The 27,221-nt window shown below is 38.2% G+C and overlaps 2 protein-coding genes across 2 annotated transcripts; one reads left to right on the top strand and one right to left on the bottom strand.

Moving 5' to 3' along the window:
* Window positions 1–4,049: 4,049 nt before the first annotated feature.
* TDO2 (tryptophan 2,3-dioxygenase) lies at window positions 4,050–16,809 on the top strand. Its single transcript, XM_027739565.2, has 12 exons — window positions 4,050–4,228; window positions 4,603–4,708; window positions 5,862–5,952; window positions 6,583–6,653; window positions 8,350–8,477; window positions 10,013–10,199; window positions 12,028–12,135; window positions 13,077–13,188; window positions 13,306–13,363; window positions 13,885–13,964; window positions 14,569–14,659; window positions 15,824–16,809. The coding sequence occupies exons 1-12, from the start codon at window positions 4,194–4,196 to the stop codon at window positions 15,975–15,977; spliced, it is 1,221 nt and encodes a 406-aa protein (XP_027595366.1). The 5' UTR covers window positions 4,050–4,193; the 3' UTR covers window positions 15,978–16,809.
* Window positions 16,810–16,968: 159 nt separating this feature from the next.
* On the bottom strand, window positions 16,969–26,441 carry CTSO (cathepsin O). The gene is made up of 8 exons (XM_027739566.2): window positions 26,128–26,441; window positions 24,866–24,971; window positions 23,747–23,880; window positions 22,426–22,593; window positions 20,904–21,025; window positions 19,822–19,985; window positions 19,283–19,375; window positions 16,969–17,911 (listed from the first exon to the last, which is right to left on the bottom strand). The coding sequence occupies exons 1-8, from the start codon at window positions 26,308–26,310 to the stop codon at window positions 17,877–17,879; spliced, it is 1,005 nt and encodes a 334-aa protein (XP_027595367.1). The 5' UTR covers window positions 26,311–26,441; the 3' UTR covers window positions 16,969–17,876.
* Window positions 26,442–27,221: the final 780 nt, after the last annotated feature.

The raw sequence follows: 27,221 nt of genomic DNA, 5'->3' as shown, positions 1-27,221 counted from the left end.
TGTTTGTTGTCCAAGAGGCAAATTCTTTTATCACTATAATTCTATGGAATTAACAATGCAGCATTTATACATAGAAGAGGTATTTTCCATTTGATTACTTCATCTCACAGTGGTCACAATAGAACCTACACAAGTGTAAAACAGAGTGTCTGGGACTAAAGGTATAGTACACTTACTTCTCATTAGCTGTGACTTAGTACCAAATGGAAATGAAAATTACTTGATTATTTGGCAGGAAGTTTTAAACTAATACAGGGAAATACTCTTTCACATGATATGAGCTTCAGTTACGGAACTCATTGCTGCAGACTGTGGATTCACAGAAGGGTTATAAAATGCAAGGTCACAGATATCTTAGGAAGTCCTAGGCTATCAGCACTGGAAAGTTAGATAAATATACTGGGGAAATTATCTCACTGTAAGCTTGCTTTTTAGTTTGTTGGGTTTTTTGTTTGGTTGGGGGGGTTTTGTTGATTTTTTTTTTTTATTTTAAAATGTTTGTTTCTTTTGTTTTAATATCTCTTCCCAAGACTTCTTTTACTTTCTAGTAGAAACCTTATGGTATGACACGACTTACTTGGATCTTTCACTCACTGCAGCCACTGTTACATAGGTAGAAGCCAAGTGTGCTGGGTGACTCCTAGTCTGCAATTATGGGACGACAGTGTTGGGAAGCTTCAAGCGTCACTTGTTTGCAGCTTGAAGTTCTCTGAGCTCTTTCTTCAAGTTAACAAACATTAGGAAAACAAATTGATCTGTGATGATTTTGTAATCAGAATGACAGTTTGAACAGCAGAATGGGTGACACTGTCCAAACACTTGTGTGTGCATTTTTCCTTCTCCATAAGTGATTTCATGTAGGAGAACTTGAGATCTGGGTAGGGTGAACAGGTCACTTCTAATGCACAATCTTGTTGGATTCATGACAATTTATAGGAGGTCATTCTTACTTACCCGTCCTCATCAGACTAATGTTCTAGACAGAGAGCCCCACACAGTAAGAACATGCAGATGCTTGGCTTCAGCTGTGTCTACAAATCATGCTACAGGCCACCTTTGCCTTACATCAAACCTCCCCTTGGCCAGGCTAGAGAGAGGCTCCCCTTTTGCCCATATGAATCACTTCTCTCAGTCCAAGTAAGTTCAGTTTGTCTCTGGTCTACAACCCTATTGCAGTCAGCACAGCCACCTCACATCCACCTGGGGAAGCAGAGGAGAACAGAAAGGGGACAAAGGTGGATAAAAAGGGTGCTTAACAATTCCCATGCTTGGTCATGAAGGCTGTGACAGTTCATTTGAAGGTCACAAAGAGCAGTTCTGAGAAGCTGTGAGGGTTTTTTTCTGCTGTGTTTAACTGTTTGTCTTGTGTTCAGCTCAGTCACAAAACAGAACATTCTCACTGTCTACTGAAGGTTAGATGTGATGAAGTCTTTTTATCTGACTTTCATGCTTTAAAAGTAAATAAACAAATAACTAAATAAAAGCTCAAGGGCACACACACTCTTGGTTTTTACAGCCTTGCTCAGTCATCCACAGCATGAACAGCAAGTTATGTGTGTGGTTACATCTGCTTCTTTGTAGTTCTGATTATTCAGCATGAAAAAGGGAACTGATGGTACATTTTGTGGAAAAAGCAATACCATCATTTAAAATTAAGGTATGTTTTGCTTTCAGATATATTCACATCAAAGAGCTTTTTTCATCAAGACTTGTTTATGATCATGCTAGTAGAAAGAAATGACAAAGTAGCTGTAAAATCTCTGTCAGGACATAAAGGCCACTCAAACCACTCAAATAAAAATCAGGTCCCTACAGTGAGCCTCAAATCTGAGCAGCATGACAGAAGCACATTTATTTCTAAGGGTGTCTGCAGCCATGTCAGAGTTCAAGGCTCTGAGCTGATCGAAACCTGTGGTCTCTTGTAACCTGTGCTGTCATCTACACTGCCAACAGACAGTTTCATAATCAGGTAGTAAAAGTCACTAAAAAAATTAATTTACTACCAGGTTTGTTACACACTTTGAAGCCTTACTGGGATCAGATGAAGGCAGCCAGCAAGATGAATGACTGGCAGTTCTGTATTGTATATGCTTTTATTTCAGAGGTTTTCAAGTCCTCATTAAGACCTCTTTTTCCACTGATCTTGGACAGTTAGAGATCTGTTGTAGTTAGAATGGTTAGAAAGCTGAACTCAGCTAGCGTGAGATTGAATTTTCTTACATGAATGGATGTAAGGATAATATTATCCATAACGTTACCTACCTTTCAGGAATTGGTCAGCCTAGAGCTTTGGAACCAATCAGCTATGAGGTCCCTAAAGAAGGAGTTTGAAATGTTGGAAACACTGGAAATAAGTTTCTCAATTGCTGTAGTCTGGCTGATTTATTTGATTGACTGAAGCTTGTCTGTTGCTGAATCAGAAGAGGAGTTTGTATACTGCTTGGTTAGATAGTATTCCCAGCTAGATTTCAGGTGAGTTTGCTAACCCTGAACGAATTAACAGTAGTATTACTTCCCAAATAGGGAGTTAATGTTTTGTTAAGCACAGAGTGTAAAAGGGCTCTAATACTTCAAAGTCCTTTATCTTCTGGGAAGGCAATGCAAAGATTGCAAGTCAGAGATCATTGCTCTGGAAGTTTATTATTCTCTGTGCCCCACAGAAGAAAATAAAACTGCACAAGAAAACAGACATTAACTTCTTTCGTGAGGTTAAGGGTTCAGTATTTTTCAACTGCCCTTGTTTTTACTGGTTTCACACTCTTTCTTTGCTTGTGACGTGAGAAAAGATAACAGAAAGCTTGATTTCATTATACAGGCTCAGTCTGAATATTTCAGGTGAAGATATATATGTATGACAAGACAATAATTCCTTTTTCACACCTTTGAGATCTATGGATGTGCAAGATTTTTACATTTGTAAATCAAGCTGTTGAGGGCAAATATGCGAAAAGCAGTTTTCAACATATAATTTCTGATGTACATGGCAGTGTAAAGTCTTCACTTTCATCTCTAGTTATCTGCATCACTGAGCAGATGTGTAGATGTGTGTGGGGAGAGGATTATTTTCCTCTGTCAGGTTTTAACATCATGAAGGAAGAACACCTTGACCTTGCTTGGTGGGTCGCCTCAGTGAAGGCTTTTCTGAATACTTTTCTTGTGGCTCAGCTGAGTTTTAAGCTAATATGTGTAAAGCCTGACAAATGACATATGGCTGAGCAGGGTATACATCCCATTACCCAGACACTGCATATGAATTTTTTTATGAGCAAACTACTCTTAAGTGACCAGAACAGCTGAAACCACCACACAGACACCACTAAGCAGAGCAAGTCTTGCAGAAAGCAAATGATCTAGGGTCACAGAAGCCCTGTAGTTTTTGTTTGCAGTGAAACTGACCATTAACCTTTTTTTTGGAAAGGGCTGGTGGGCAGGAAAGAAGTGCGTACTAGTTACATGTTACTTCACTGTGTGTTAAGCTGATGAATAAATAGAATTGAGCAACATTCGTCAATAAATGAGAGCAAAACTTTTGCATGAGGAGATAAAATTAAGAAATTGTTATGAATTAAGCCACTGAAAAAACAGCATGACATATACATGATTGCTTTTTGTTTTTTTACTTAATCTGTGTGCATTTTTTGAAAGTATGTGTATTACTTGAAACCTCTTCGAATAAGAACTATGCAGTCTGCCCTAAGAATATGATTCCTCTTCCCCTCAAATAATCCTCCGTAAGTTTCATTTTTTAAACTTAAAAGTATCTTGATACAAGAGGCTGAAAGTTAAAAACCTACTTTAACAATTTCTGTATTTATTAAATATTGCCTTTTTCTCACACACAGATGTCTCATTGACTTACTCGTTACACCAATTTCCAAAGAAGCAACTGGTGGAGACCTTGCAGTAAAAAGCGTGTGCCATAGGACAAAACAAGCCAGCCACTTCTTTTTTAACTGGTTGAAAAACGCCCACAACGCTGGAGAGCCAACAACACATGAACTTATTGACCTTTGTGCTGTGATTGTTTCTGTAATTATTGAATAGTGGGGATGGGCTGAGGGCCAAGGAAGGGAATTTGGGGGTTGGCCTAGGCAGTGAGATAAGGTTACATATAAGGCAGCAGCAGCAGATTTGGGAATACCAACGGAGTATATTCCCTGGTGTGCAGCTTAGTGTGTTTGGATCCTGGAATCATGAGTGGTTGCCCCTTTGCGGGGAAGAATTACCTGTGAGTCCTTCCTCTCTGTGTTTTGCTTCAAAAATTCAGTTCTAATGATACAGCGTTAATGCAAAATATGAAAGCTCAGAGAGAAATTACTTATTAGCAGCAAATAGATAGTTGTAGCTCTTGCTAAATGAAAAGAGATCATACAAGGACTTGTCTGAGCACTTGTTATTTGATGAACTAGATGTAATGCTACGGGCTGTTACTGTGACAAGGAATTTCAGGCGTACTATTTTTCTCAAAAGCCTGCTTTACTTGTTCTGTTTCTCAAAATAAAGCATTGTTTGAATTGTAGATGCATCTGTTAGTAAAAAGGGAGGTATATTAATAGTTCTTTAATTAAATCACATTACATATTTACTTAATTCTTCTCTTAGATTTAATTTTAACAAGCTATCTTTGGAAGATGAAAATGAAGATAAATCACAAGAAGGAATAAATAAAGCCAGCAAAGGTGGACTTATTTATGGAGAATACTTACAAGTAAGTTTAAGGATTTCTTGTTTGCTGTCCTGGTTACTCTTATGATTTGAGGCAGGACCTGTGATTGACACTTCTCCCAGCAGTCAGACAGTCATTAAGACAGGTCTCCAAGTTCATCTACATGAGGTCTCCATGTGTAGTAACAGGCACAGATGCCTGTCTCAACTGGAATGGTGCAGATGGACTGTGGGAAGGCTTCTCAAACTGTGAGGAAGATGAGTGTTTTGAGTGGTTTGGTAGGGAGTTATTCATATTGGTAAACCTAAATTGTAAAGTGGTGCACCACAAAATGCTGTCTTTGGTCTGACAATCACTATCTGGCAATTTCTCCATGTCAACAGGCTCTGTGCAATTTCCTTGAATTATTTCATGAAAGCCCAGAACATCTGGCTGAAAAAATATATGCCAGAAATCTAGGGGATAGGATGATTACCAGGGGGGACAAAAAAACCCAAACCCAACGAAGACCTGCAAAAACTAGAACTAATTAAGAAATAAGTAAAAATAAAATGTCATAGGCAATAAAAGAATCTAGATTTTTTTTTTTCTTTTTCTGACAGCACGAACTGAAGTGAGAGAAATTACTCTGTGCTTGTTAACTAATCTGTTGACATTTGTTCTACTGTATGGAATCTTGCAAAGATTTCTTTTCAGACAACTATAATTGGATTGTAAATTTGACTCAGTTAAAAAAAATAGTAATGCCAGAACTGAAATGTCTAGTACAGCCTCAAATCAGACTCTTATGCAGATATTCCTGTATGTTTACATGAAATTTTCTGTAGAAACTCCATTTTCATTGAACATGACAGTATACATGTATGATCTGGAAAACGTGCTGGTTTTGTTGTTTTGTTGTTGTTTTGCCTTTTTTTTTAAATAATTAAAAATACCCTGAAAATGATTTTCCGAACTTTATTACTTGATGTACCTAAATGTTATATTTTAGGCAAGATTTTTTTTTAAATTTAAAAGTAAAAGTCATACCTGAGACCATTTAGTCTAGCTTCTCGTATAACCTAGAATGTGAGGTCCATAGGTATAGTTTTTAAAAATATTATCATTAAATATTAGCTGTACACAGTAGGACTACCATTTCTCATAGCAGAATCAAGAGTTTTACAGAACAGTCTTTTTTATTATTATTTTTAAGCTGAACAAGATATTGAATGCTCAAGAACTCGAGAGTGAGAAGAAAGGGAAAAAAATCCATGATGAGCATCTTTTCATTGTGACGCATCAAGGTAAGTGGGAGGAGTTCAGTGGGGGTTTAGTGACATTTTTGCTACAGGGAGTTATTTGTTGCTGAAACATGCAATACACAGTTTGTTTGCTATGCAGTTTATTGTAGGCAAATTTTGTGTGTGTCGTCTTGTGCCTTCTCTGAAACTTCAATCCAGTTTTAACCATCTAGAATCTGTCTAGAAGTCAACATACTGATTAGGGACTCCTTAACTGCTCATATGTACCTGTTTTGCAGGCCCTGGCCTGATGATATTTTCCTGTTATTGACAGGAAACATGTAGATTGTAAGCAGCTCTGGAGTTAGCTTTTCCTGGAGTACCAGATCTGGATTTTCTCTTTCCTCCTTTTGTAATGAACGTTCTTGTACAACTAATATCTGATGTGTAAAACATGTTTTAAAAAATTCTGTCAGCATTCTTGACTCTACATTATTTTGTGTAATACTTCAAGTAAAGGACAGCATACTGCAACAGGTAATAAGTTTGTGTGTCAACATCTTCTTGTACCCTAGCAGGGTAAGTGTAAGCTATTAATTTCAAATCAAAATATAAGAATTTCAGTTTCTCAGTTCTAGGAAGAAAAAACAAGTAGCCTCAAAGCTGATGCTAATGGTGCCTTTCTTGTTGTAGCATATGAGCTTTGGTTTAAGCAGATTTTGTGGGAAATGGACTCTGTGCGAGCGATCTTTCAAAATGGCCACGTAAGTTAGAAGCAAATATTAATTTGGGGAAAATTCAGCCCAGTCTTTCTCTTGCCTCCTGCCTTTCAGCCTGATATATTTGGGTTTACTAAAGCACCATGTTCATGTTCTCTTTTCAAAAATAGCATCAAAAAATGATGCCAATGAAATTTGGCTGAGTGGCTTTTATATCCGAATAGTAGAGATTTTTGATCAGCAAAATCTTATTTCCCCCTGAAGTATGCCTTTTGCATAGATCACCCTCCAAGACCAATTTCATTGGCCAAAATGCTCTCATGATGCTCTCCTACTAGTACTGGGAAACAGGAGAAACTTAACTTGGAAATACTCTACTGCAGAAAAACCAGGCTCAAAGGCAAAACTGAAATCCAGAGGGCTCACAGGTATTTTTATGACAAAAAGTCGCATCTGCCTTTGCTCAGTTTTTCAAGTTTACATATAGTATCCTTCTGTCCAATATCTGCTGTGGGAAAGAAAACTCCTTTGGTAGTTGTGTAATATTAAATACAACAGAAAAGCAAGAAGAAAATCACATTGTGTGAGAATTTCTGAAAATGACAAATAGTAATATTTTGAACATCTCTAAACATTTGTCTAAAGCTGAACACTTAAGCTTATAACAATAGGTAACAATGGAAAACTCTTGATTTGATACTACATCTACAGAAAAAGGCTGACTGCATGCAATTTGAGAAATACCTTGAGTACCTCATGAGCATGTGTCTACAAATTAGACCAGGTTGAAAGAAGAAAATTATCTCTGTTGTCCTCCGCATTCATTATTTTGTTGGCTTTTTAGTTTAACATTATATCAAATTATAACTGGTTCAAATCAGTTCTTAAATAGAACAATTTTTTGTTATTTAGTTTTGGGAAAAATGAAACCTTGCTTCTAATCAGAATTTGAAATGTCAGTGTTAAGGTCAAGTACACAGCCAGGCGATTAGGGAAATTATTATCATCTGCCATTTTTGTAGTTTGATATTTCCTGGTTGCATACGCAGGTGTTAGAGAGAAGTTTAATCCCACTGAAACTAAAAGATATTTTAGCAGACTCTTCTGCAGGCAAAGTATTCAACTTAGCCAAAAAAGTTCTGTGTTTTCCATTTAGTATTTTGTATTTCCCACCAGATGTAGTTCTTCTCTGTTCTTCTCTGCTTGCTAATGCACATTTCTGATAAACATGTTTTAGATGTGCTCTCCTGATGTACCTCTCAGATTTTTCTGCTTCTCAACTTTTAAGTAATTTCCACACCTGATTTATGACTTGTTCCTTCACAATAATAGAAATTATTATGAAAGTAATTATAACAGAAAGCATAATATAATTATCATATTATATCATATTAATATTGTAGTTATTGGAAATTATAATGATATTATTTTGGTCTAGAATTTAAATTCTTTTACTTCTATTTCAGTCAAAAACATAGAAAAGAAAAAATTCTTATATGTTTGGCCTACTTGTATCATCTGTCAGAAAAAAATTCAAAGATTTCACTCTTTGAAAATTGTAGTTTCAATTTCAGTTAAAAACAGAGTGCTTTATTCTACATGAGATTCTGCAGCTATGGATTTCATGTGGGAAGGACTTGGGAACTAAAGTGATGTACAACAGTGAAAAGATGTGAAATAACTTGGTAGGACCTAGAGAGAACACCATTCTGTCTGGTTATGATCTTTCTTTTTTCTACAGGTAAGAGATGAGAGGAACATGCTGAAGGTTATTACTAGAATGAATAGAATTTCATTGATTCTGAAATTACTTGTGGAACAATTCGCAGTTTTAGAAACTATGACTCCACTGGACTTCTTTGATTTCAGGTAAATACTTACTATTCTTCCACAGTAATCCACTAGCTGGTAATTCCTATCTTTAGAACTGATTGTGAATTTTGGATGTGTGCTGACAGCATCATCATTCAGCAAGGTGGGAGCATACCTTAGAGGGACAAACATGACATTAAAGTGTCAATTAAGGTCAATTAAGAAATCGAGCGTGAGTCCAACACGTTCTGCAAAGGCGTACAAGTGAATAGTTGATGCTTATGTGTAGGATGCTGCTGAATGGTTTCAGAGTCAAAAGTTCATGGTTCTGTTAACAATTTACTTGAAACTTGGTGCTACACAGTTGCAATCTTTTTCTATGGTAAATCATAGAAGTGCTTGGGTGAGAGAAATGCACTCTCTGTAGATTATAAAACAGGTTTTCCAGATGTCTTGGTTTGCATACTGTTTCCTTCCTTCATGTTTTCAGTGGGTCTGCAGAGCTGGAAGCTTCAAGTGGCTGAAGAAAGCTTTGCTGTTCCTTCTCCTTTTTCCCTAATAACTTCTGCTGCCCAATCTTGCTGGGCTGGATGGTTGGTAGCTCTTCTGCTTTCTGCCCAGGCTTTCTTTGGGATCCTTTGGCTCGTCTCATTGCTCCCATGGCATTTCTGTCTCTTCCCTCACTTCATCTGGGTCCTTCCACCACACTACCATGTGTGGCAGCTTCATCCACTGTTTGTTTTCCTGTTCTTCTGCTTCTGTCACTGACCTGTCTGACTTGTGACCTCAGTGCCATCCAGCATCCCATTCACTTCTACACTGTTTTAGTACCCTTTCCTTTCTGTCTTTTAATGTTCCCAAATTAAAATAACCAGAAAACTAAAATTTTGCTTCTCTTGGAAGTTTGTAACATCTGTAATTGTCTAGCTGTTAAAAATGCTTTACAATTATCTAGCAATGTGGGATTTCAAGTTACTTTTATTAGTAATTTTTTTCAACACAGACAATTTAATTCTGAGAGAATGCCCTTAATTAATCCCTCAAACAAAACCCACTAATTCTATTGTATAGAATAAGGCGAAATATAATATTGCACATATATATTATATATACCAATATATAGGAATTATCCTGAGTAACAAGCCTATTTAAAATGCATTCATTGTTCACATATTGCTGTGGAAATTTTTGTAATATCTATTTGGGGTGAAGCTGCTTATTCTGTTTGGAAAGAGAATGATATTTACTAATGTTTCCTCCTGTACATCACATGCACAAAGCTGCCACTTTAAAACACAATCTAAACATAAGCGTGTGAATGTACCTCTGTGTGCACAAACAATATATAACTAGAAAATGTGATTAAGTTATATGTACCTTGTCGTTGCATTAAAATAGCTTTTTCCTTTTCTTAATTGAAGTCATATAAAAAATGTTCATATAGCTGTTTGATGTTCTTTAAATATGAAATATGGTTGGTTTGGGGCTTTTTTTGTTGGCTTGTGGTTGGTTTTGGTTTTTTGAGAAGAGAAACTCATAATTGTCAAATTATATACTGCATTTTTGTATCTTCTTTTCTTCTGTTCCCAAAGATACCACCTAAGCCCAGCCTCAGGTTTTCAGAGCCTGCAGTTTCGCTTGCTAGAGAACAAAATTGGAGTTCCCCAAAGTTTGAGAGTCCCTTATAACAGAAGGCATTATCGTGATAACTTCAAGGGACAGGATTATGAATTACTGCTTAAATCAGAGCAAGAACCAACACTACTGCAACTTGTGGAGGTAACAATGTCTGTCTTAGACCTTGCTTCATTTTCCCCCATCTCCTAAGAATGTCCTTCATTGGTGTCAGTGCCAAATTCTTCTTAAGAGAAGAAAGCATACTGGCAATTTCCCATCAATTGTGTTTTGGATTCTTATCAATATTTGTATGAGAGTTAGTCATTAGTAAACCAACTGACTTTTCACAGCATTTCCTTTCATCTGAAAATTCTGACCGCTAAACTTGTAAATTGCACTGTGGAAATGCAAATGAAGAATGTAAATATATTGTTTCATTTGCATTGTTTTTCACGACTGTAAGACCTTTTGAGAAAAAAACTCTAAAAATATTTCCACTGTTAGTGCTGGCTATTAGAGAGGTTAAAATCACTTACCTTGATTTAATGACTTGGTCTTAGAGTTACAAATGACTCACAGTAATTTCTCCAACTCCCTTGTCATCTTCATACACAAAATTCACACACTGGTGGCCAAGAGGGCCAACGGTATCCTGGCTTGTATCAGCAATAGTGTGGCCAGCAGGACCAGAGCAGTGATCTCTGTACTCAGCACTGGTGAGGTCACAGCTTGAATTCTGTGTTCAGTTTTGGGTCCCTCACTACAGGAAAGACATTGACGTTCTGGAGCGTGTCCAGAGAAGGTCAACAAGGTTAGTGAAGGGTCTGGAGTAAAACTCTTATGAGAAGCAGCTGAAGGAGCTGTAGTTGTTTAACCCAGAGAAAAGGAGGCTCAGAGAGGATCTTATCAATCTCTACAACTGCCTGAAAGGAGGTTGTAGCAAGATGGGGGTTGATCTCTTCTCCCAGGTAACAAGCAACAGGACAAGAGGAAACGACCTCAAGTTGTGCCAGGGGAGGTTTAAACCGGATATTAGGAAACACTTCTCCACCAAAAGGTTTTCAAGAACTAGAATAGGCTTCCCAGGGGAGTGGTTGAGTCACCATCTCTGGAAGTATTTAAAAAGATGTGTAGATGTGGCATTTGGGGACATGGTTTTAGTGGTAAAAATGGCAGTGGTGGGTAATAGCTGTACTAGATGATCTTATGGGTCTTTTCCAACCTTAATGATTCTATGATTCTATTATAACTTTTTAAATAAAAATGCAGTATAAACCTCAAAAACCATCATCCACTTTATTAGCCCTGTCTGCCTAGTAATACCTGATATAGAACATTTAAATTTCTTTATCTTTTCTTCATTAACTTAGATGTCATGCTCTTGTATCTTTCAGATGAGAAGGAGGAAAATTAAGTGATCTCTAAAGGGAATTCGACTATAAGGATTCCTATTTTTCCTTCCTAATTTAATTTCCATTATTAAAAAGTAACCAAAGAGAAAGCTTTGCAAACTGTCAAGTAAATTTCTAGATTGTATCACCACATATTGTGGTTAAGGTTAATGACAGACGGCTTGATCAGTATTCAGCCTATCTGACATGATAAAAACTGGTTCTACAGGTGGTTTTATATCTTCCTTCTGAGATTTTTCATTACAATTATCCTATATGTATGTGGAATAACATTGTTTTCCTGTATGTACATGGGAGTTTTTTTCAAATATACCCTTAGAATGAGAAAACTTTTGTCTTCTAACACTGGTCATTTAATCTGGAACCTGTGGGGGATTGTGTACGGCACCATTATGCAGGTATAAGTCATCATACGTGCCTACTCCAGCAATAAGCACTTCTAAAGGATATTAAACTGGAACAACTGAAGAAGTAAAATTTATGTTGGTATAACTTGTAATTCTAGGGTAACGAGCTTGCATTGTTATTGTTTAAACACGCCATTATCATAATTTTTACTGTTATTATTATTATAAAAGGCATGGCTGGAAAGAACTCCGGGACTTGAAGCAGAAGGGTTTGATTTCTGGGGACAATTTGAACTGAATGTTTTAAAAGGTCTAGAAGAGGAATTTGCCTTGATACAGGTATATGTGTACTATTGAACTAGCTATAAGCAAAGACAGCTGGCAAAATAACATTCCGTCATAAATTTGATTTTTGGCCCACTTACAGTCTCTCTCTCACTTCATTTAATCTTCATCAGTCTCTGTCTGCAAGAAGCAGAAAAAAATTGCAAATTCTTCAGGAAATTGAAATAGTTTTGTAATTTGACATCTAAGACCATTTAAAGCATGAGATACATGGATTATTTTGATTGCAAAAGAGATGAGTTAGTATCAATGGAAGGGCCGGAGTTGATTTTACTGAAACTACAACTTCACCTTTAGTTAGTACTTGCATCTACAGTCCAGAGTATACACAAAGTTTGGGCCCCTTAGCTGTTAGTATGGAATGTCACTATAAACAGCCCATTTCTTGGGCAATTGGCTGCTATGATCATTTGAATTACACTGGCACATAAGCACCAGAAAATCCCTGAATATTTTATGACCTTTAGCTTTAAGTACATTTTTAATGAGAAAAAAAATTGTAAGAACTAATCAATTTCCTGAGAATATCTGTTTATAACTTTCTAATTTACCTAAACTTTTTTATATACACTTTTCTTACCCAAAGCTGTGCAAGGATGTCTACTTTTTACCTTGAAAACAAAATAAATCAGACTTCAAAAAAATTAAGATTAAATGTTTTTAAGGCCTCTAGACCAAAATTAATGTGATACAAGTTTGTTTGGACATTCATTCATCTGAATTGTGTTGGCATCTATTTAATTGTATATTTTGTGGTAATTGCACTTCTTAAAGGTCAGTGACTCATGTATCTTGTTTGAAAATACAGTTCTTACATCTAAGATGCCAACTTCAGAGTATTTTTATGATGAAAGTAAAAGTTGCATAATGAGTCGTTCAAGTGCTTAATTTTCCCTACTGAATTCTAAAACCTGTTTTTGTTTTAAATATCAAAGGCCAAAGCAGAATCAGAAGAAAAGGATGACTTATTGTCCGAATTCCAAAAACAGAGAGATGTATTACTTGCATTATTTGATGAAAAACGCCATGAACATCTCCTCAGTAAAGGTAGATTGTAATATTTTATGTAAATTTGTAAGTTTTATACGTGATATATATAATCACATAATAGCATTAAATTTGCAGGAGAATCAATAACAAACTAAGGACATTTGTATTTTGCAGGAGAAAGACGACTGTCTTACAAAGCACTGAAAGGGGCCTTAATGATCTACTTCTACAGGTAACATTGGAAGATGTATCTTTAATGCTTTTAGGCAGGAGGAGAAGGGAAGATTAAGAACAGCAGCACAGATTTATATAGGTTGGAACAGGCCTTGGAAAGTAATCTAATCCAACCCTCCACAGAAACCCTAATTAGTTAGACACAACTAGAAAGTCAGATCAGGCTGCTCAGGGCCGGGTCCAGCTGAGTTTTGAATGTCTTCATGGATGGAGGTTACATGGCCCCTCTGGGTGTCTGGTTTGTGTCTGACCAGATGGTGCTCCTCAGATGGTAACTAGGAAATGCCTTGTTTAAACTGTTCTACCTGTCCTAGAAAGATCTGGAGTACTTTTCCAAGTAGGAGGGAAAAGGTGCAGATTAAGTTGTAGGTGGCAGAAGCATTTGTTAAAACATCCATTAACATTTCAATACTAATTTAGGAAAAATATATGCAAAGTCACTAAGCACCAGTGAAGTGCTTCTTTGAAAAATACAGTATAGGGCAAGAGGTCTCACTGTCTTCTCTTTCATTTTCCAAGAGAGGAGCCTCGTTTCCAGGTTCCCTTTCAGCTTCTTACCTCCCTTATGGATCTCGATGTACTCCTGACCAAATGGAGATGTAAGTTTCACTTTTTTGACTGTGACACTCCTTCTTTTAGATGCAAATAAATTTTTCTGTCTCTGAGTTACACCCAGTCTTAGAATCGAGCTTTGCAGTTAATGCTTTACGCATGAGTTTTTTTGTTTGTACTTCAGCCAAAAGGAAAGATTAAGAGCTGCTTCTGTGATAATTAGATACATAGGTATAGCTGTCATTTCTATGACCTGCTATAAGTTAGGTGAATTCTTTTATTTAAGGGACAGGTATATATTTTCCAAATGTCATCATGATGTCTCTTAATATGAAAACATTCCTTCTGCTCCTTCCCTATCTAGACACACATAAGTGAATGTATTAATTCTGTATAATCAGGGCATAATAATGTATAAAAATTAGAGTGTTCATTCTGAATTAACAATAATTTTGTATTAGTTGACTGATGAATGGCAGATTTAACTCCTAAATTTCTCAAAACTTAGTAGTTCTGTATCTCTGTAAAGACCTCTGTGTGCCCTTTAATATTTCAGGGACGCATCTTGTCATGACTCTTTGGTTATATCTAAACACCGAACATAAATCCAGTGTTTAGATACATGCCATTTTCTTCTTTTGTATCACTCAGATAACCATGTCTGCTTGGTGCACAGAATGATTGGCAGCAAGGCTGGCACTGGAGGCTCATCAGGCTACCACTATTTGCGCTCAACAGTGAGGTAAGAATAATGTGTTTCGCCCGTTACCTGCAACAACACAGTTCAGAAAACCTCTAATGCTAGGAGACATATTTCGGACAGTTCATTGGAGGCCAAAGGGCTGCTGCTTCTCGTTTGGGACTCTAGCATCGCCTCCTGGTTGTTGTCTGTTTACTTATCAGGTTGCCATATATAAATTCCAAGCCCTCTGGGGCAAAAAACCCTTCTTTTGATCACTCATGCAAAGTGCATAATTCTCAGTCAAGGGATCCAGATGTTACTGTGATAGCAAATAGTATTAACCCTGTCTTATCTAGTTTGTGTGCCACATAGCACAAGTTAATGAGGTGACACAGGCTGGAAATGAGTCCCGTCTACTGTGCAACTGATGAGTTTCTTTATTCCTTAGTGTGACCACTAATTGCACAACCTGAGGTACTTCAATTTGGGATTGACTATAATCTTAGCCGATAGTAATTAATACTCTCAAGCTGTGTAGGCAATGATCAGAAACATGTTTCCTTCTGTTGGATGAAGCAGAAACTTAAAAGGCATGGTTGTGGTCTGAGGACAGAACTCTCTGAATGAGTAGAACTTTTTGTACACAAAATTCAAGCCTTCTAGCTGCAATTGTTCTGACAGTCCTGAACAACATTATGTAAAAAAGCACAAGGATATTTAGACCTCTTTATAAGAGGATCTTGAGGTTTGTTTTCAAAAAGAAACTGTACATAGTCGCCGACTACTATGTATGGCTGTGGGCAACAATCACCATCACCACCATTGTAACAGAGGGTAGAGTAGAAAGGAGATGGTTGAACTGAATTTGAGGATTGAAGGTCCACTGTATTTTTTAGAAAGCCTTCCCAGTCTTCCTTAATTTCAGATTAACACTGTTCCTAGATAAATACTACTATGTATCTACCACAAGAGGGATGGTCTGGAGATTATACCCTATGTACTCTGCTATTTCAGAAGAAAGACATGACTATAGCAACCCCACTCCCTTTTTAAGCCTAATCTGCTAAGCCCCAGAAACAGTTAGGTTTGTATTCTTGCTCTGCAATATTCAGGAGGGTTAGTGCAGAAACCTTAATAAATTAATGAGATGGAATGATTGCTGAGGATTTAGAAATTATGGCCTTCTTATGCTGATGTATTTATTATTCCAATTGTCTTTTTCAGTGACAGATACAAGGTATTTGTGGATTTGTTCAATCTTTCAACGTTTCTAGTGCCAAGACACTGGATACCAAAGATGAACCCAACCATCCATAAATTCCTTTACATGGCAGAATATTGTGATAGTTCCTATTTCAGCAGCGATGACTCTGACTAGACTGCTTTTCTAGACTAGTTCCTGTAAAGAACTTCATGACTTTCACCTTGAGTGGTGCTACCCCTCAAACAACAGCTGTTCTCATGGAGTGTAGGAGAGTAAATATGTATTTATGTATGACAGTTATGTGAATAGTATGATCGGCTTGTGGAAGAAATTTAACTGTTTGTAGAAAAAATAATTTGTATTGAGTTAGCCTATACTAAGACTAAAATGATACCCCAATCCAACTCAATGACCAATTTAACTCTTAGTTGGCTTCTTAAAACCTACACCTAGAGAGAGGGAGCAAATTATATGGAATTATAATGATCCTGACTTATTTGTACATATTTTTGTATTTGTTTGCCTAATGGCTGTTACTAATTTATGTCTGGTTGAGGATATAATCAGTCTCATCATCTTCAGAGGAATATCAGTTTCTGAGCTCTACTGCAATTTCAAAAGGAATTTTGGGTTAGGAGTTTCAAAAGCTGTATTTAAAAAGTAAGTCCAGAACCTATAGGAACTGCAGCATCCTGAACTTATACATACATCAACAATCATGTTGCTACGTATGGGTTACATGTGAATGTAAATCCCTTCTGTAGAAATACTTACTGTTAAGAATAGCAGATATAACTACTTAGTTTGCACTTCAAATAAAGCAGTATTAAAGCTCATCTTTTGTTAAGTCTTCTTCTAAAGCAACCATAAAGTTCAAACAACAGTATGACAGGCATTTAAAGTGGCTTTTATGCAAACTATCATTGAAAAAAGGATAAAACTGATACATAATAAAGGCAAGTTTGGCCATAGAATATCAATAAAGCTGTGTGGTCTTCTCAGTAAATGGACTCTTGTCTTTTTAAATGCTTCATTTGGAAAGACACACACCCTAGGCCTAAATTTCTGGTGTGTTCTCTGTACCATAGCAATTCTTTTCCAGTTATGGAAGTGTGCTGTTTGTTGTTTGTAAACCACTCAGAGAAGGCCATACTACACAACACTCTGAGAGTACAGAAGACTTTTCATTTTGTTAATCTGAAGTTCTCAGCCAAGTAAAATCAGTAAGTAGCAGAACCTGAATTAGTGAAACATGGCTAATCCACTTGGTCTTCCTTTAATTTAAAATATTAACAATTAGAAGGACTAAAACAGTAATACTTACAACAGACAAATATAAACACTCATTGCATTTTTCATAAAAAGTTTATAAAAAACTATTAACATGGTACAGTAATTGAGTGCCAAAATTACAAAATTGCTTCAATACTTTTCAAAGTAGGGCTTCTTAAAAGACACAGGTAAAGCATTGCAGATGGAAGACTCAGAGCATTTTAGAATTACACGTTTGGTTGTGAGTTCTAGTTACATTTGCCTGCAGCTGCAGTTTCACATGTCAGCAAAGCTGGAACCCCTTTTTGATTCCCAGGAAGTCTCACCTATGAATTCAATTAACGCAGGAAATCCAACACTCACTCGATTTGATGTATTCTGTAATTGCTGACTTTCTAAATTGTTACTCATGGTTCTTTTTATATTCAAATAATTCAAAATACACTGTTATACTATTGATTTTTTGATCCAAATTCCTTCTCATTTGCCACCACTGCTTTCCTTTTAAGATTTTTCTATGGAATAGTATTCAACTCTGGATAGAGTTCACATTTGAGGTTTCAGTCCATCTTTGTAACCTGCAGTTGATTCTGAGTCTTCTTATTCCATGAGAAATTTGACACGCAACACAAATCCGACATAAAAATGTTTTTAAAAACTGCAGCCATCTATTCCTGTACTGCCTAGAAGCAGGAATTGCCCTTATAGCAATTTCTTATTTTAAAAAATGTTGTTTTGAAATACATCTTCATATACAGTGTGTGTCCAAACGATATTTGTGGTCTTTGGCCCAGAGAAGTGTCAAACAAAAACTGATGAAACTGTATCTGCGATACCTGCAAAGGAATTACAATTTTTTTTAATAAATACTAGAAGTGGAGACTTCCCAGAATTCCTATTCATATAATGCCATCTCTCTGCCATGCCACAACAGCAGGTGAATTGCTGGGGGGGAGGGGGTACATGGAATCATCTGTAGCCCTTTTATTTCTTGCTTGCCTGACACTGTGTGTAGTTGAAACCTACTCTCATGTTCAAAATTTTAGATCCTTTTTGAGGACTCAGCATTGGTGCACTCTGTGTGCTGAAAAGCAATCTAAACCTTGATATCCTGCATTGGCAATATATAGACAACGTGAAGCTATGCAACTTTGAAAGCTCACTAAGAAACTGGAGATCACGAACTCCATTTGTAATCATTCCTACACTAGAAGCAAAGTTTGACTATAGACAGTGAAGGTATCAAATGGTAATGGCTCTTCTACCCTTAAAAGTGGTGTCAGAGGTTCTAAATCAGAAGACAACATCTGTGGGGGAAATGAGCAACTACTGTCCTTTGCCAGATTGTTCTTGTGCGGTACACTGCAAAAAATGTGAAAGATTCTGCTTTTTGAGAGAACAGATTTTGAAAATAATACATCTATTCTCCCTGTCACCTCTACAATTGACTTGCTTTACCACTATTTCTAAATTTCCCTTTCAAAATTGTTTCTTTACACAAAACCAGTAAGAACAAAAGATTCAGCAACATGAAAAAGCTGAATATATTGTTCTGATCTTTACTGAGTGCAGGCAAACTGAATATTATCTGTTTTTATTTGCAGAAGATTAAGATAAGCTAACACCAGGGCAGGAGATGGAACTGGCATGTAAAGGATATACCTCTGTCCTACAACAAAAACCACAAGCAGGACACATTTCCCAAGCATAGGTAGATTCAGTTTTTGTATTTGTTTGCTAAACTGAGCCCAGAGATAATTGCATCCACCAGACAAGGACAGCAGCTGTTTTACTACAGGGAGTACAGCAATGGCACTAACCTAGAACCATGACACATGACTGTATACTTTACAATGCCATTACCTCTACGTGGTAAGGTACAATAGTAATCTAACTGTTCGTTATGCTTTATATATTTTTACCTCTATATAGTGCTTTTCAATCATTTAAATACCTGGCTTGGTTGAACTAGCAACGCTTTATTTATTTTCCCATCTGGACTCATTTAACCTCTGTTAAAGCATAGCAGTGATTTGTATTGCCTCTCTGAGGATCCCAGTCTATCTTTACTATTACATTATATTATTACATAATATATATACATAATATATATTATATTACTATTATATTATTATAGCCTTACCTACATGGAGAGATACATCCCAGCGTGTGGCCTTTACCACTTAATTATTTTTTGCCAAACTTACCACAGACATTGCCGCCTATCTTAACACGAACATAGCCATCTATTCCCCACGTAGGCCCCCAAGAGTTCTGTACAATCCAGTATGGGATACTACCTGGAAGAGACATTTCATGAACTAGAGACAATATGAGATTTGGGAAGCTTAAAAGACCCCTAACACTCTACAGAGCAAATTAGCATTTTATTATGTCATAATTTGCAATGGTTTGATGATACAGGCCAGTGAAACCAGTTATTCAAACAGAGAACAGAACTAATATTCCAGTATCGAAAGACTGGATATGGGCTCTTCTAGTGTAAAGACACATATAACCATGTTCTTGACTTTACAAGGACAAAGTCCCACAGAACTAAAGTAGCAGTGACAAAGTCACTGGGATCAGGCTGCATTTCCAGAACTGATGTGACATCAGACCAAACAGCTTTCAACAGAACAACTCATTCTAGATTTTAATCACTTGTCCCACAGAAGGCAGAGTTGCAAGTAAGAGAAAAACATGTAAAGCCTACTGGGATGAAGTTCAGTTCATGGAAACGCACCTGTTCTGTCAAAACCAGTCACAAGAACAGCATGATTTGCTCTTCCACTGGAGCAGTGATACTGTATGATTCCACCAAGATAATCCTGCCAGCTAACTGCATCTACTGTTACTGCCAAAGGGCCCCAGTTAACAAGCATCCTCATCATTTCTTCTTCTTGACCGCTGTGAAAGGAATGAGGGATAATGCCAAGTTACTTTAGTTAGCACACTAAAGTGATTTGAGAGATGGTAATCTCCTTGTTAAGTATGAATTAAAAATCAAATAATGAAACTCTTCCCTCTGAGTTCTACATGCCATGTAAAATACATTAGTAATTATCTATTTCATATACCACAACACAGTAATAAAAATATAGGGCACAGAAACGATAGGAAAGGTGCAGATCCAAAGATATAATGCTATTAAAAAGAAGCAGGTTTCTGGGTCAAGTCAGTGGGCAATGGTGAGCACTACAAATACAGCAGTAACACAATTCCTAGTCAAAATCACAGTTCTTGTCTTTAATTTCAGTATGCAGTTATACTGTACTGATAAAAATTAGAAACACAGTTTTTTTCACACAGAAACCTAAAAAGCTAAAGTCTTCACACAATTCAGTTGACAATACTGTTTCTAAAGTCATGGGCTGGAGAAGATGTGGGTGGGTATGTAAATGGAGGAATACTGAAATAACTGAATATTTCCCAATTTTTTCAACAAATTCCAATTACTACAGGTAGGATTTACTGTTTCTAATAATAAAGCAGTATTATGTTCAGTAAACATACATTAGAAACTGTAACTGCCTCAACACTCCAGTTTACACACAGCCAATTTAAAAGAGCTAATTTCAAGCCACAGACTTAAGCTTTCTCATTTGAGTAGGCTTAGTGATGGCAGTGTTGAGTGGATTTGCAGTGGCAAGCCTTAACTCTCAAAAATGTTAACACATTAATCCTTCTCCAGCACACAGCTACAGAGCTGGTGCAATCAATCTCATAACCTTTGCCTGGTCAATGCACTATTCACTCTAGCTTACTCCACAATTGCTGAACACAGAAGGAAAAGTATAGCAAATAAAAAGAGTCAATAATAGCTACCTGAAGTCATACGCAGCAAATCCTGTTATTGAAACTCCGAAATCTGAGCGATCAAAATAATGGCACAGTCCTGTTTGAGCTTTAAAAGTGTATTCTGAATCTCTCACAAGTTTCACTCTTGTCTGCAAGAAGATAAATGAGTAAGAACTTAACGCATTTGATTTTATCACTATGCAGCTCAAAACATATTGAAAATGGCCACATAACCCACTCAAAATTCAGTGTGTTCTGGGTGAGATTAGAAATGTGTCATATTGTGAAATAGGTATTTAGTATCTCTAGTTTTCTTTTTCACTGAGAAAGCTTCAGAAGGGATCCAGAAGTCTTTAAATAATGAATAAAATTTAAAAGGCATCTCAGGTTTAAACTAGCCTCATAAGCAACCTCATCAATTTCAAGATAGAGAGATACTCATTCGATGAATGACTATTCATTCTCTTCAAATGATTTCCACAAACAAAATTATTCTCTCCTTGGGACAGTTCAAGAAGCACAAATATCCCAAGAAGCTATATAAAATACTGAAAAGTCTGATTCTGTTACTAGCATCAAATCCTCATACTAACATATTACATTTATATAATGGTTTAAAGTCCAGAAACAAAGCTATTGTATCAGCCTTTTATGCTTTCCTTGTCTTCTGCAGTACAGTATATTTATGACAGTGACTTCTCCAACCTAATTCATTTGTGGTCCCTCTGTTGCCAAGCAAGACAGAATTTTGCTTCAGAGGAATCAAATACAAACTTAGACAAGTTATCTAGACTGTTATTAGCCATGGTTATATGAATCTTCAGGAATTACAGTTTCTTAAAAAGGAAAAACCAGGGTTTTTTTAAACTTCAAAAAATGAAGGAATTCTTTTCATATTCTTATAATTCAATCTGAGAGAGTACTTTTTATTTCAAAGATATTAAAATGTTTCTGTTTACATATGTTATTTTCGTTTTTCATGAATGAAATGTGTTAGTTACAACTGAAGTAGAAACTGTGTCTCCATTTTCAATGTTTTGGGTTGCAAGTGAAAAAAAGGTAAACACAATCCATTTTATTGTAAGGTTCTCCACACTTATACATAATTTTGCAGTGTTTGCAACAGAAACCATAGAAATTTGAAAGCAGAAAATGTCCACATCCTTCCTAGATGCTGGTGCCTCAAATCCACAAAATGACATATGGATAAATGGCTCCATCTACACTGGTTCTGTATGTCTGCAATTCCAGCTGAATTCAGGAACATTATTTTCAGCCCCTGAGGGCTGATTTGTTACATTCACAAGAACATATACGGACCATAAAGTTCCAACCAAATTTTAATTCTGCTTAAACAAATTCTCTCTTAGTTCCACACTAAATAAATATGCATACATATACACACCCACACATACGTATATGCACATATAAAGGTACACACACATCAGATGAGCTCCACACTTCATCTTCCCCACCACTTTTTCCCAGTAAATAAGAATGGTAATATGAAAGCTAATGAAGGGTTTGAGATTTATAAAAAGTTCCAAACCTGGTTCAGCCAGCTCAGAGCACTAACAGTGGATCCCCCATTGCAGCCGTAATTATTGTATGAGCAGTCAATAACTTGCTGCACACTGAGCTCTTCCAGGTTGTTTCTTTTAATTGCATAGGCGGACTCTATACCACCCACAACGCTGAAAGCCCAGCAGCCTCCACACTGATAGAAAGGGAAACAGGAGAAAGAAAAAGTCACTTTTGTCTTTGAAGCCTGATATGAAAAGCAAAAAAGAGTCAAAAGAGTCGTCTAATGCTCTTCATTTACTACACCATCCTTGAACTTTGATTTTAAGGCAATAATAAAGAAATTTAATCATCCATTTAAAATACTGAACTGTTTTTTTCTCCTATACTGCTCTCTGAAAGCCAGAAATGCATTATGGATGTCTTATTTTAAGGATTCCGACATTGTGGTTGTCTTACATTAAGGAATCCCTCCTGATGATTTTTGTCCTTTAAGATAGGTCTGAGGATGCTTTTTACTGTGAGATATCTATTTTCTTAAAGAAAGATTGGGACTCAGGATGAAATTATTTTTTAACCACATTAGTAAGTTTTTGTAGAATTTTATAGAACTGTATTAGATTACAGTTTAAGAAATGGTAAACTCAAATTAAACATAATAGAAAAACTCTTAGACAATCACAGAATCTATACTGCAGTTCTAGGCTCTTAAAACTGAGGCCTTTAAATAGGAAGCAGAATTTATTCCTCACAGGGTCCAGGTTACACAATGTGAAGCACAGAAGGGAAAGACACTGGGGATTTAACAGCTTGTTTCTTACCATTTTATCTTGGGATAAACTGTAGTTGTGTGGGGTCTGGTCACCTTCCTATCATGAATGCATCCCCTGAGGTGTTCAGTGGTAAAGATATGGGTGTTGACTAGCCAAGGGCATTTGATCATGGGAACAAACAATAGGAAAGGATCTATACTCATCCAGGTAAACTGAGGGGGATGAGATCAGGTATTAACTTACCTTGGTCCCTCCAGAAAAATACAAGGCACACATGATGCAAAATACTTGCAGATTTGGTTAACTAAATCAAAAAATGTATTATGCACAGTTTATAAATACACAGTTCCTAAAAGCACCATTTTTACACCTCATCCTTTTAAATCTAATCCCACCTCACATAAAATGCTGTGTGACTTTGTATATGTTTAACTGGTCATACTTGTGCCAGCTCTCCAAGGAGTCTTGAGGCAGTGCTGGTCCTTTCCAAAACCTTCACTGTGCTCTACAGTCTATCCCCTGAAACTGTGTCTGAGCAGTGCTTGAGAACCAGGAAAGGAAAACACGAGGACTTACTGTTTGCTGATTTCTCACTTCTGCAATGACTTTCTTGTCCCTCCAGTCAAACTTCTTTGGCAAAGGTATTTCCTTTCCCTTTGGCACTTTTGCGTATCTGGGAAGGTTGTGAGGTATGCTTCTTAAGTAAATAGCTAAACACAGAATACAAACATCTATAAATCTACTAACAAAAAAAAAAAAATCCACAAACCACTATTTTACTAGAAGTCACAGAGGTAACCTTGATCTGTAGGTACAAACGTGAGTTTAGATCTCATTTTCAAATCCAGAGAAAATTCATGTATTTTAATATAATCATTATACTCCACAATGAATGTAAATATCCCTATAGTTCCAGAAAGAAAAGGAATATTCTATATAGAGAATGTGGGTAGGAAATGTGTATATTTTCTAAAGTTGAACAATAACCACTCCATAAAACAAGTTTTGTTTGAAAATTTTCACATTTTACTGACTTAAAAAATACTATTTTATTTTAGTCAGGTACAAGGGGAGAGTAAGAGCAGAATAAGGTAAAGATTCTGAAACACCCGCTAACTGTTGGTTTTTCACTAAAAAAGTTGCTGAATTATTTAAAATTTAAAAAGGAGTTAAATCCTCTGATAAATAGAAAATGTAGTAATAGACTTGAACAGCAAGAAGGGAAGATTAGGTTAGACATCAGATAAATTTTCTAGGAAAAAAAATAAAGCACGTTATATTGCTCTGGAAAGTCATAGTTGTGATTGTACAACCATGGACCTCCAAGCACTGTTTGGGCTGTAGCCAGTTTTGTCTTGGGATAGGCAATAGGAACTTACTCAAGAACCTTGTGTATCTTCCACTTTTAAAACTGATGCAACTGAAGAAGGCTTTAGGGCACAGTGAGAAGAAAGAAGGAAAGACGGAACTGCCTGTATACTAAAACATATTCGGGCTGTGAGCAATTCAACATTGCAGTACTGGAGAACATGAAGAGGATTGTTGCATCCTTCAGAAGTACTGATTTGGGTACCAGGCATTGTAAATTAGCTGACTATCAGCATGGGGAGAATCTGTAAATGTGAAAGACAGAAGATTCTGGGAAAGAATAACAAAAATATCAGAAAAGGCATTAGCAGCAACCAGAAAACGTACCTTTGAACTCTTCAGGAAACAGGTGAGAAAACTGATTTATTCCATAGAAAGCAGTCGTATTATCTTTTGATGATGAATTCAGTAATCTAATTCTTTTAGTGCTTTCCTGAAGGAAAAAAAAAATAATTGTGGGTATTTTTAAGTTAGCAGTAGTGACAAAACCATAAGAGCAGAAAAAGAAAAGGTTAGCAACAGTAAACACAAACTTAGATAACAAGACAGCTGTATAGCTCAGATTCGCTGTGTATTCCTAGCAAACCAACATAAAAGCCATTAGACCAATATCAACTCCAAGAAAGATCAAAAAAAGTACTTGTTAAGTGCAAAGAATTGATATGAAGCAGACAAAACAGGCAAGCTGAGAACAAGTTGGGTTAAACTCATCTGATGTCTTTCCATCACAGCACAACAAACCTTGTGGGTCAGAGATGTAAAAATGCCTTCAGATAAGAATTAACCCCACCATGCTTCATGTCTTTATAAAGCAAAAGAAGAGCATAACAGTCTAAAGACATTAAACTTCCTAAACTTTATATTATTGGGAATCCTGGATCTCTGAAAAACAGGGTTTTGAACTATGAAAACAGGACAATCTGACCCTCTTCAACTTCTGCTGACAAAGTTCGCCATGAAATACATAAAATTTCATGCCACCTTCTGCGTTTTCCATGACGACTCCATCACACTCCCTCAATGGCAATAGTGGTCTGCTAGTGCATCCCGGGCAGCATCACCTTCGATCCCACCACACTGGCAGCCACCACCCGAGGCGGGAGCCAGATCGGGCTGGTACCTCAGCCTGGTGACCAACCCCTGCCCCGTAAGACCGGCACCCGCCTGGAACGATGGGCAAAAGGGGAGCACCAGAGCAGGCAGGGCCTGCCTGCCTTTTCCCCCTTCTCCCGGTCGCCCCATATCCCTGGGAAACAGCTCTGGCAGCACGCTCCGTGCAGCCGGAGGGGTGACGCTCGTTGGCATCCGGGCACGCGTGGCCCGGCTCGCACCTGCCGTCCGACATGGGGACGGCGAGAACGGCAGCGGCCCCAATGCCAGCGATCTGGGGAGACGCGGATCTGGGGGAAGCACCGAAGGCCTGCGGGGGGTGGGGGGTTCCGGCAGCGCGGACTGAGGAACCTGCCGGTCCGCCTTCCTCCGCCTCCCGGAGCGGAGCGGCACTCGCCGCCCCTCCTCCTCCGGCGGAGCCCGGCGGCAGCGGTCCCGCAGCGCGGATGGCGAGTGGAAGAGCGGGCTGGGACACCTACCCGGAGGGCCGCCGCCACCGCCTCTTGCTCCCGGCCGCCTCTGTCCCACGGAGGGCGGCCCCGACCGCCGCCGCCGCCGCCCTCCTCCCCGGGCCGGGTGGCTGCAGGCGCCGGGAGGGCGGCACTGCCCACCCGCAGCTGGCAGCAGAAGAGCGCCAGCAGCCCCACGGACCGCCATGTCATGGCGGGGTGCGACTCGGCGGCCGCACCGCCACCCCGCGGGGTCTGAGGCCCGTCGGTTTCCGTGGGGGAAAAAGGGGTGAACCCTCCCTTCTTCCCAGCCGGTGCCCGGAGGCTGCGCCCCGCTCCCAGGCCAGCGCGGGGGCCGCCCCCCGCCGGGGCTGCCCCGCCCGGCGGGGCGGGACGAGGCGGGGCATGGAGTAGCGCCCGCCCGACACGGCGGGTGTAGTACCGGGTACCCCGTGCTCGACTCGGACTGAGCGGCAGCTTCCAAAGCTCGTGTTTTCAGCCTTGTTTTTTTTCCGCGGGGGAGACGCGCGCGAGGCTCGCAGGGCTGCAGACGGGGGGTGCTGAGCGTTCGGTCAGCTACTGGTTAAAAGTTCATGCAAATCCTTCACCGAAAGTTAGTTGGTACCTGCAAACTGGGCTGCCAGTAAGAAGGGGAAGGCGTGTCTACTGCCTCTTTGGGACGGCAGGAATACAATTTACAGGCTTCAGCAAGGGAGGGTACGGGTGGGGAGAGAAGAGCTGCACAGCCAGTGCCCCCAGCATCTGGTTTCCAGATATGAATCAGGTTATGCTAAAAGAAAACATGGAGAAAAACCTGTGTCTGCTTATGGTGGCTCATTGCTTTCCTTGGAGACTAGTTGTGCTGATACTTGAGCAAGCAGGTCAGTGTTTGGTGTTTAAAGACTTCATTAGGCCAGTATGAGTTAACATAGTCGTCTCTTATTTTCCATCACCAGGTACTTTTACACAGTATCAGTAGGATATTTGTATGTTTAAATCTGCTCTATGTTTCATCTCCCTCTGTTGCTTTTCCACCCTGCATCAGCTTGTAAATGAAACATGAATGCACAGGTGCCTTCTTCTGTGATGCCAGTAGCCAACCTGGCAGTGCTGTGCTTGGAAAC

Source organism: Pipra filicauda, unplaced genomic scaffold (genome assembly GCF_003945595.2).
Source record: "Pipra filicauda isolate LSUMZ 115617 unplaced genomic scaffold, ASM394559v2 scaffold22_size4397567_pilon, whole genome shotgun sequence".
Lineage (NCBI taxonomy): Eukaryota > Metazoa > Chordata > Aves > Passeriformes > Pipridae > Pipra > Pipra filicauda.
Note: the sequence above shows the minus strand (reverse complement) of the source record. Positions and strands in the feature narration are given on the sequence as shown.

What these genes read in the sequence shown, in the direction of transcription:
- TDO2 (XM_027739565.2), top strand. Translation starts at nt 4,194, where the DNA reads ATGAGTGGTTGCCCCTTTGCGGGGAAGAATTACCT. An exon ending in CACTACTGCAACTTGTGGAG is followed by an intron (nt 10,200 to 12,027) that starts GTAACAATGTCT and finishes TTATTATAAAAG; the next exon opens with GCATGGCTGGAAAGAACTCC. An exon ending in ACTCCTGACCAAATGGAGAT is followed by an intron (nt 13,965 to 14,568) that starts GTAAGTTTCACT and finishes TGTATCACTCAG; the next exon opens with ATAACCATGTCTGCTTGGTG.
- CTSO (XM_027739566.2), bottom strand. Translation starts at nt 26,310, where the DNA reads ATGACATGGCGGTCCGTGGGGCTGCTGGCGCTCTTCTGCTGCCAGCTG. An exon ending in AAGTGAGAAATCAGCAAACA is followed by an intron (nt 22,594 to 23,746) that starts GTAAGTCCTCGT and finishes CCTTTCTATCAG; the next exon opens with TGTGGAGGCTGCTGGGCTTT. An exon ending in GATAGGCGGCAATGTCTGTG is followed by an intron (nt 17,912 to 19,282) that starts GTAAGTTTGGCA and finishes ATTCCTTTGCAG; the next exon opens with GTATCGCAGATACAGTTTCA.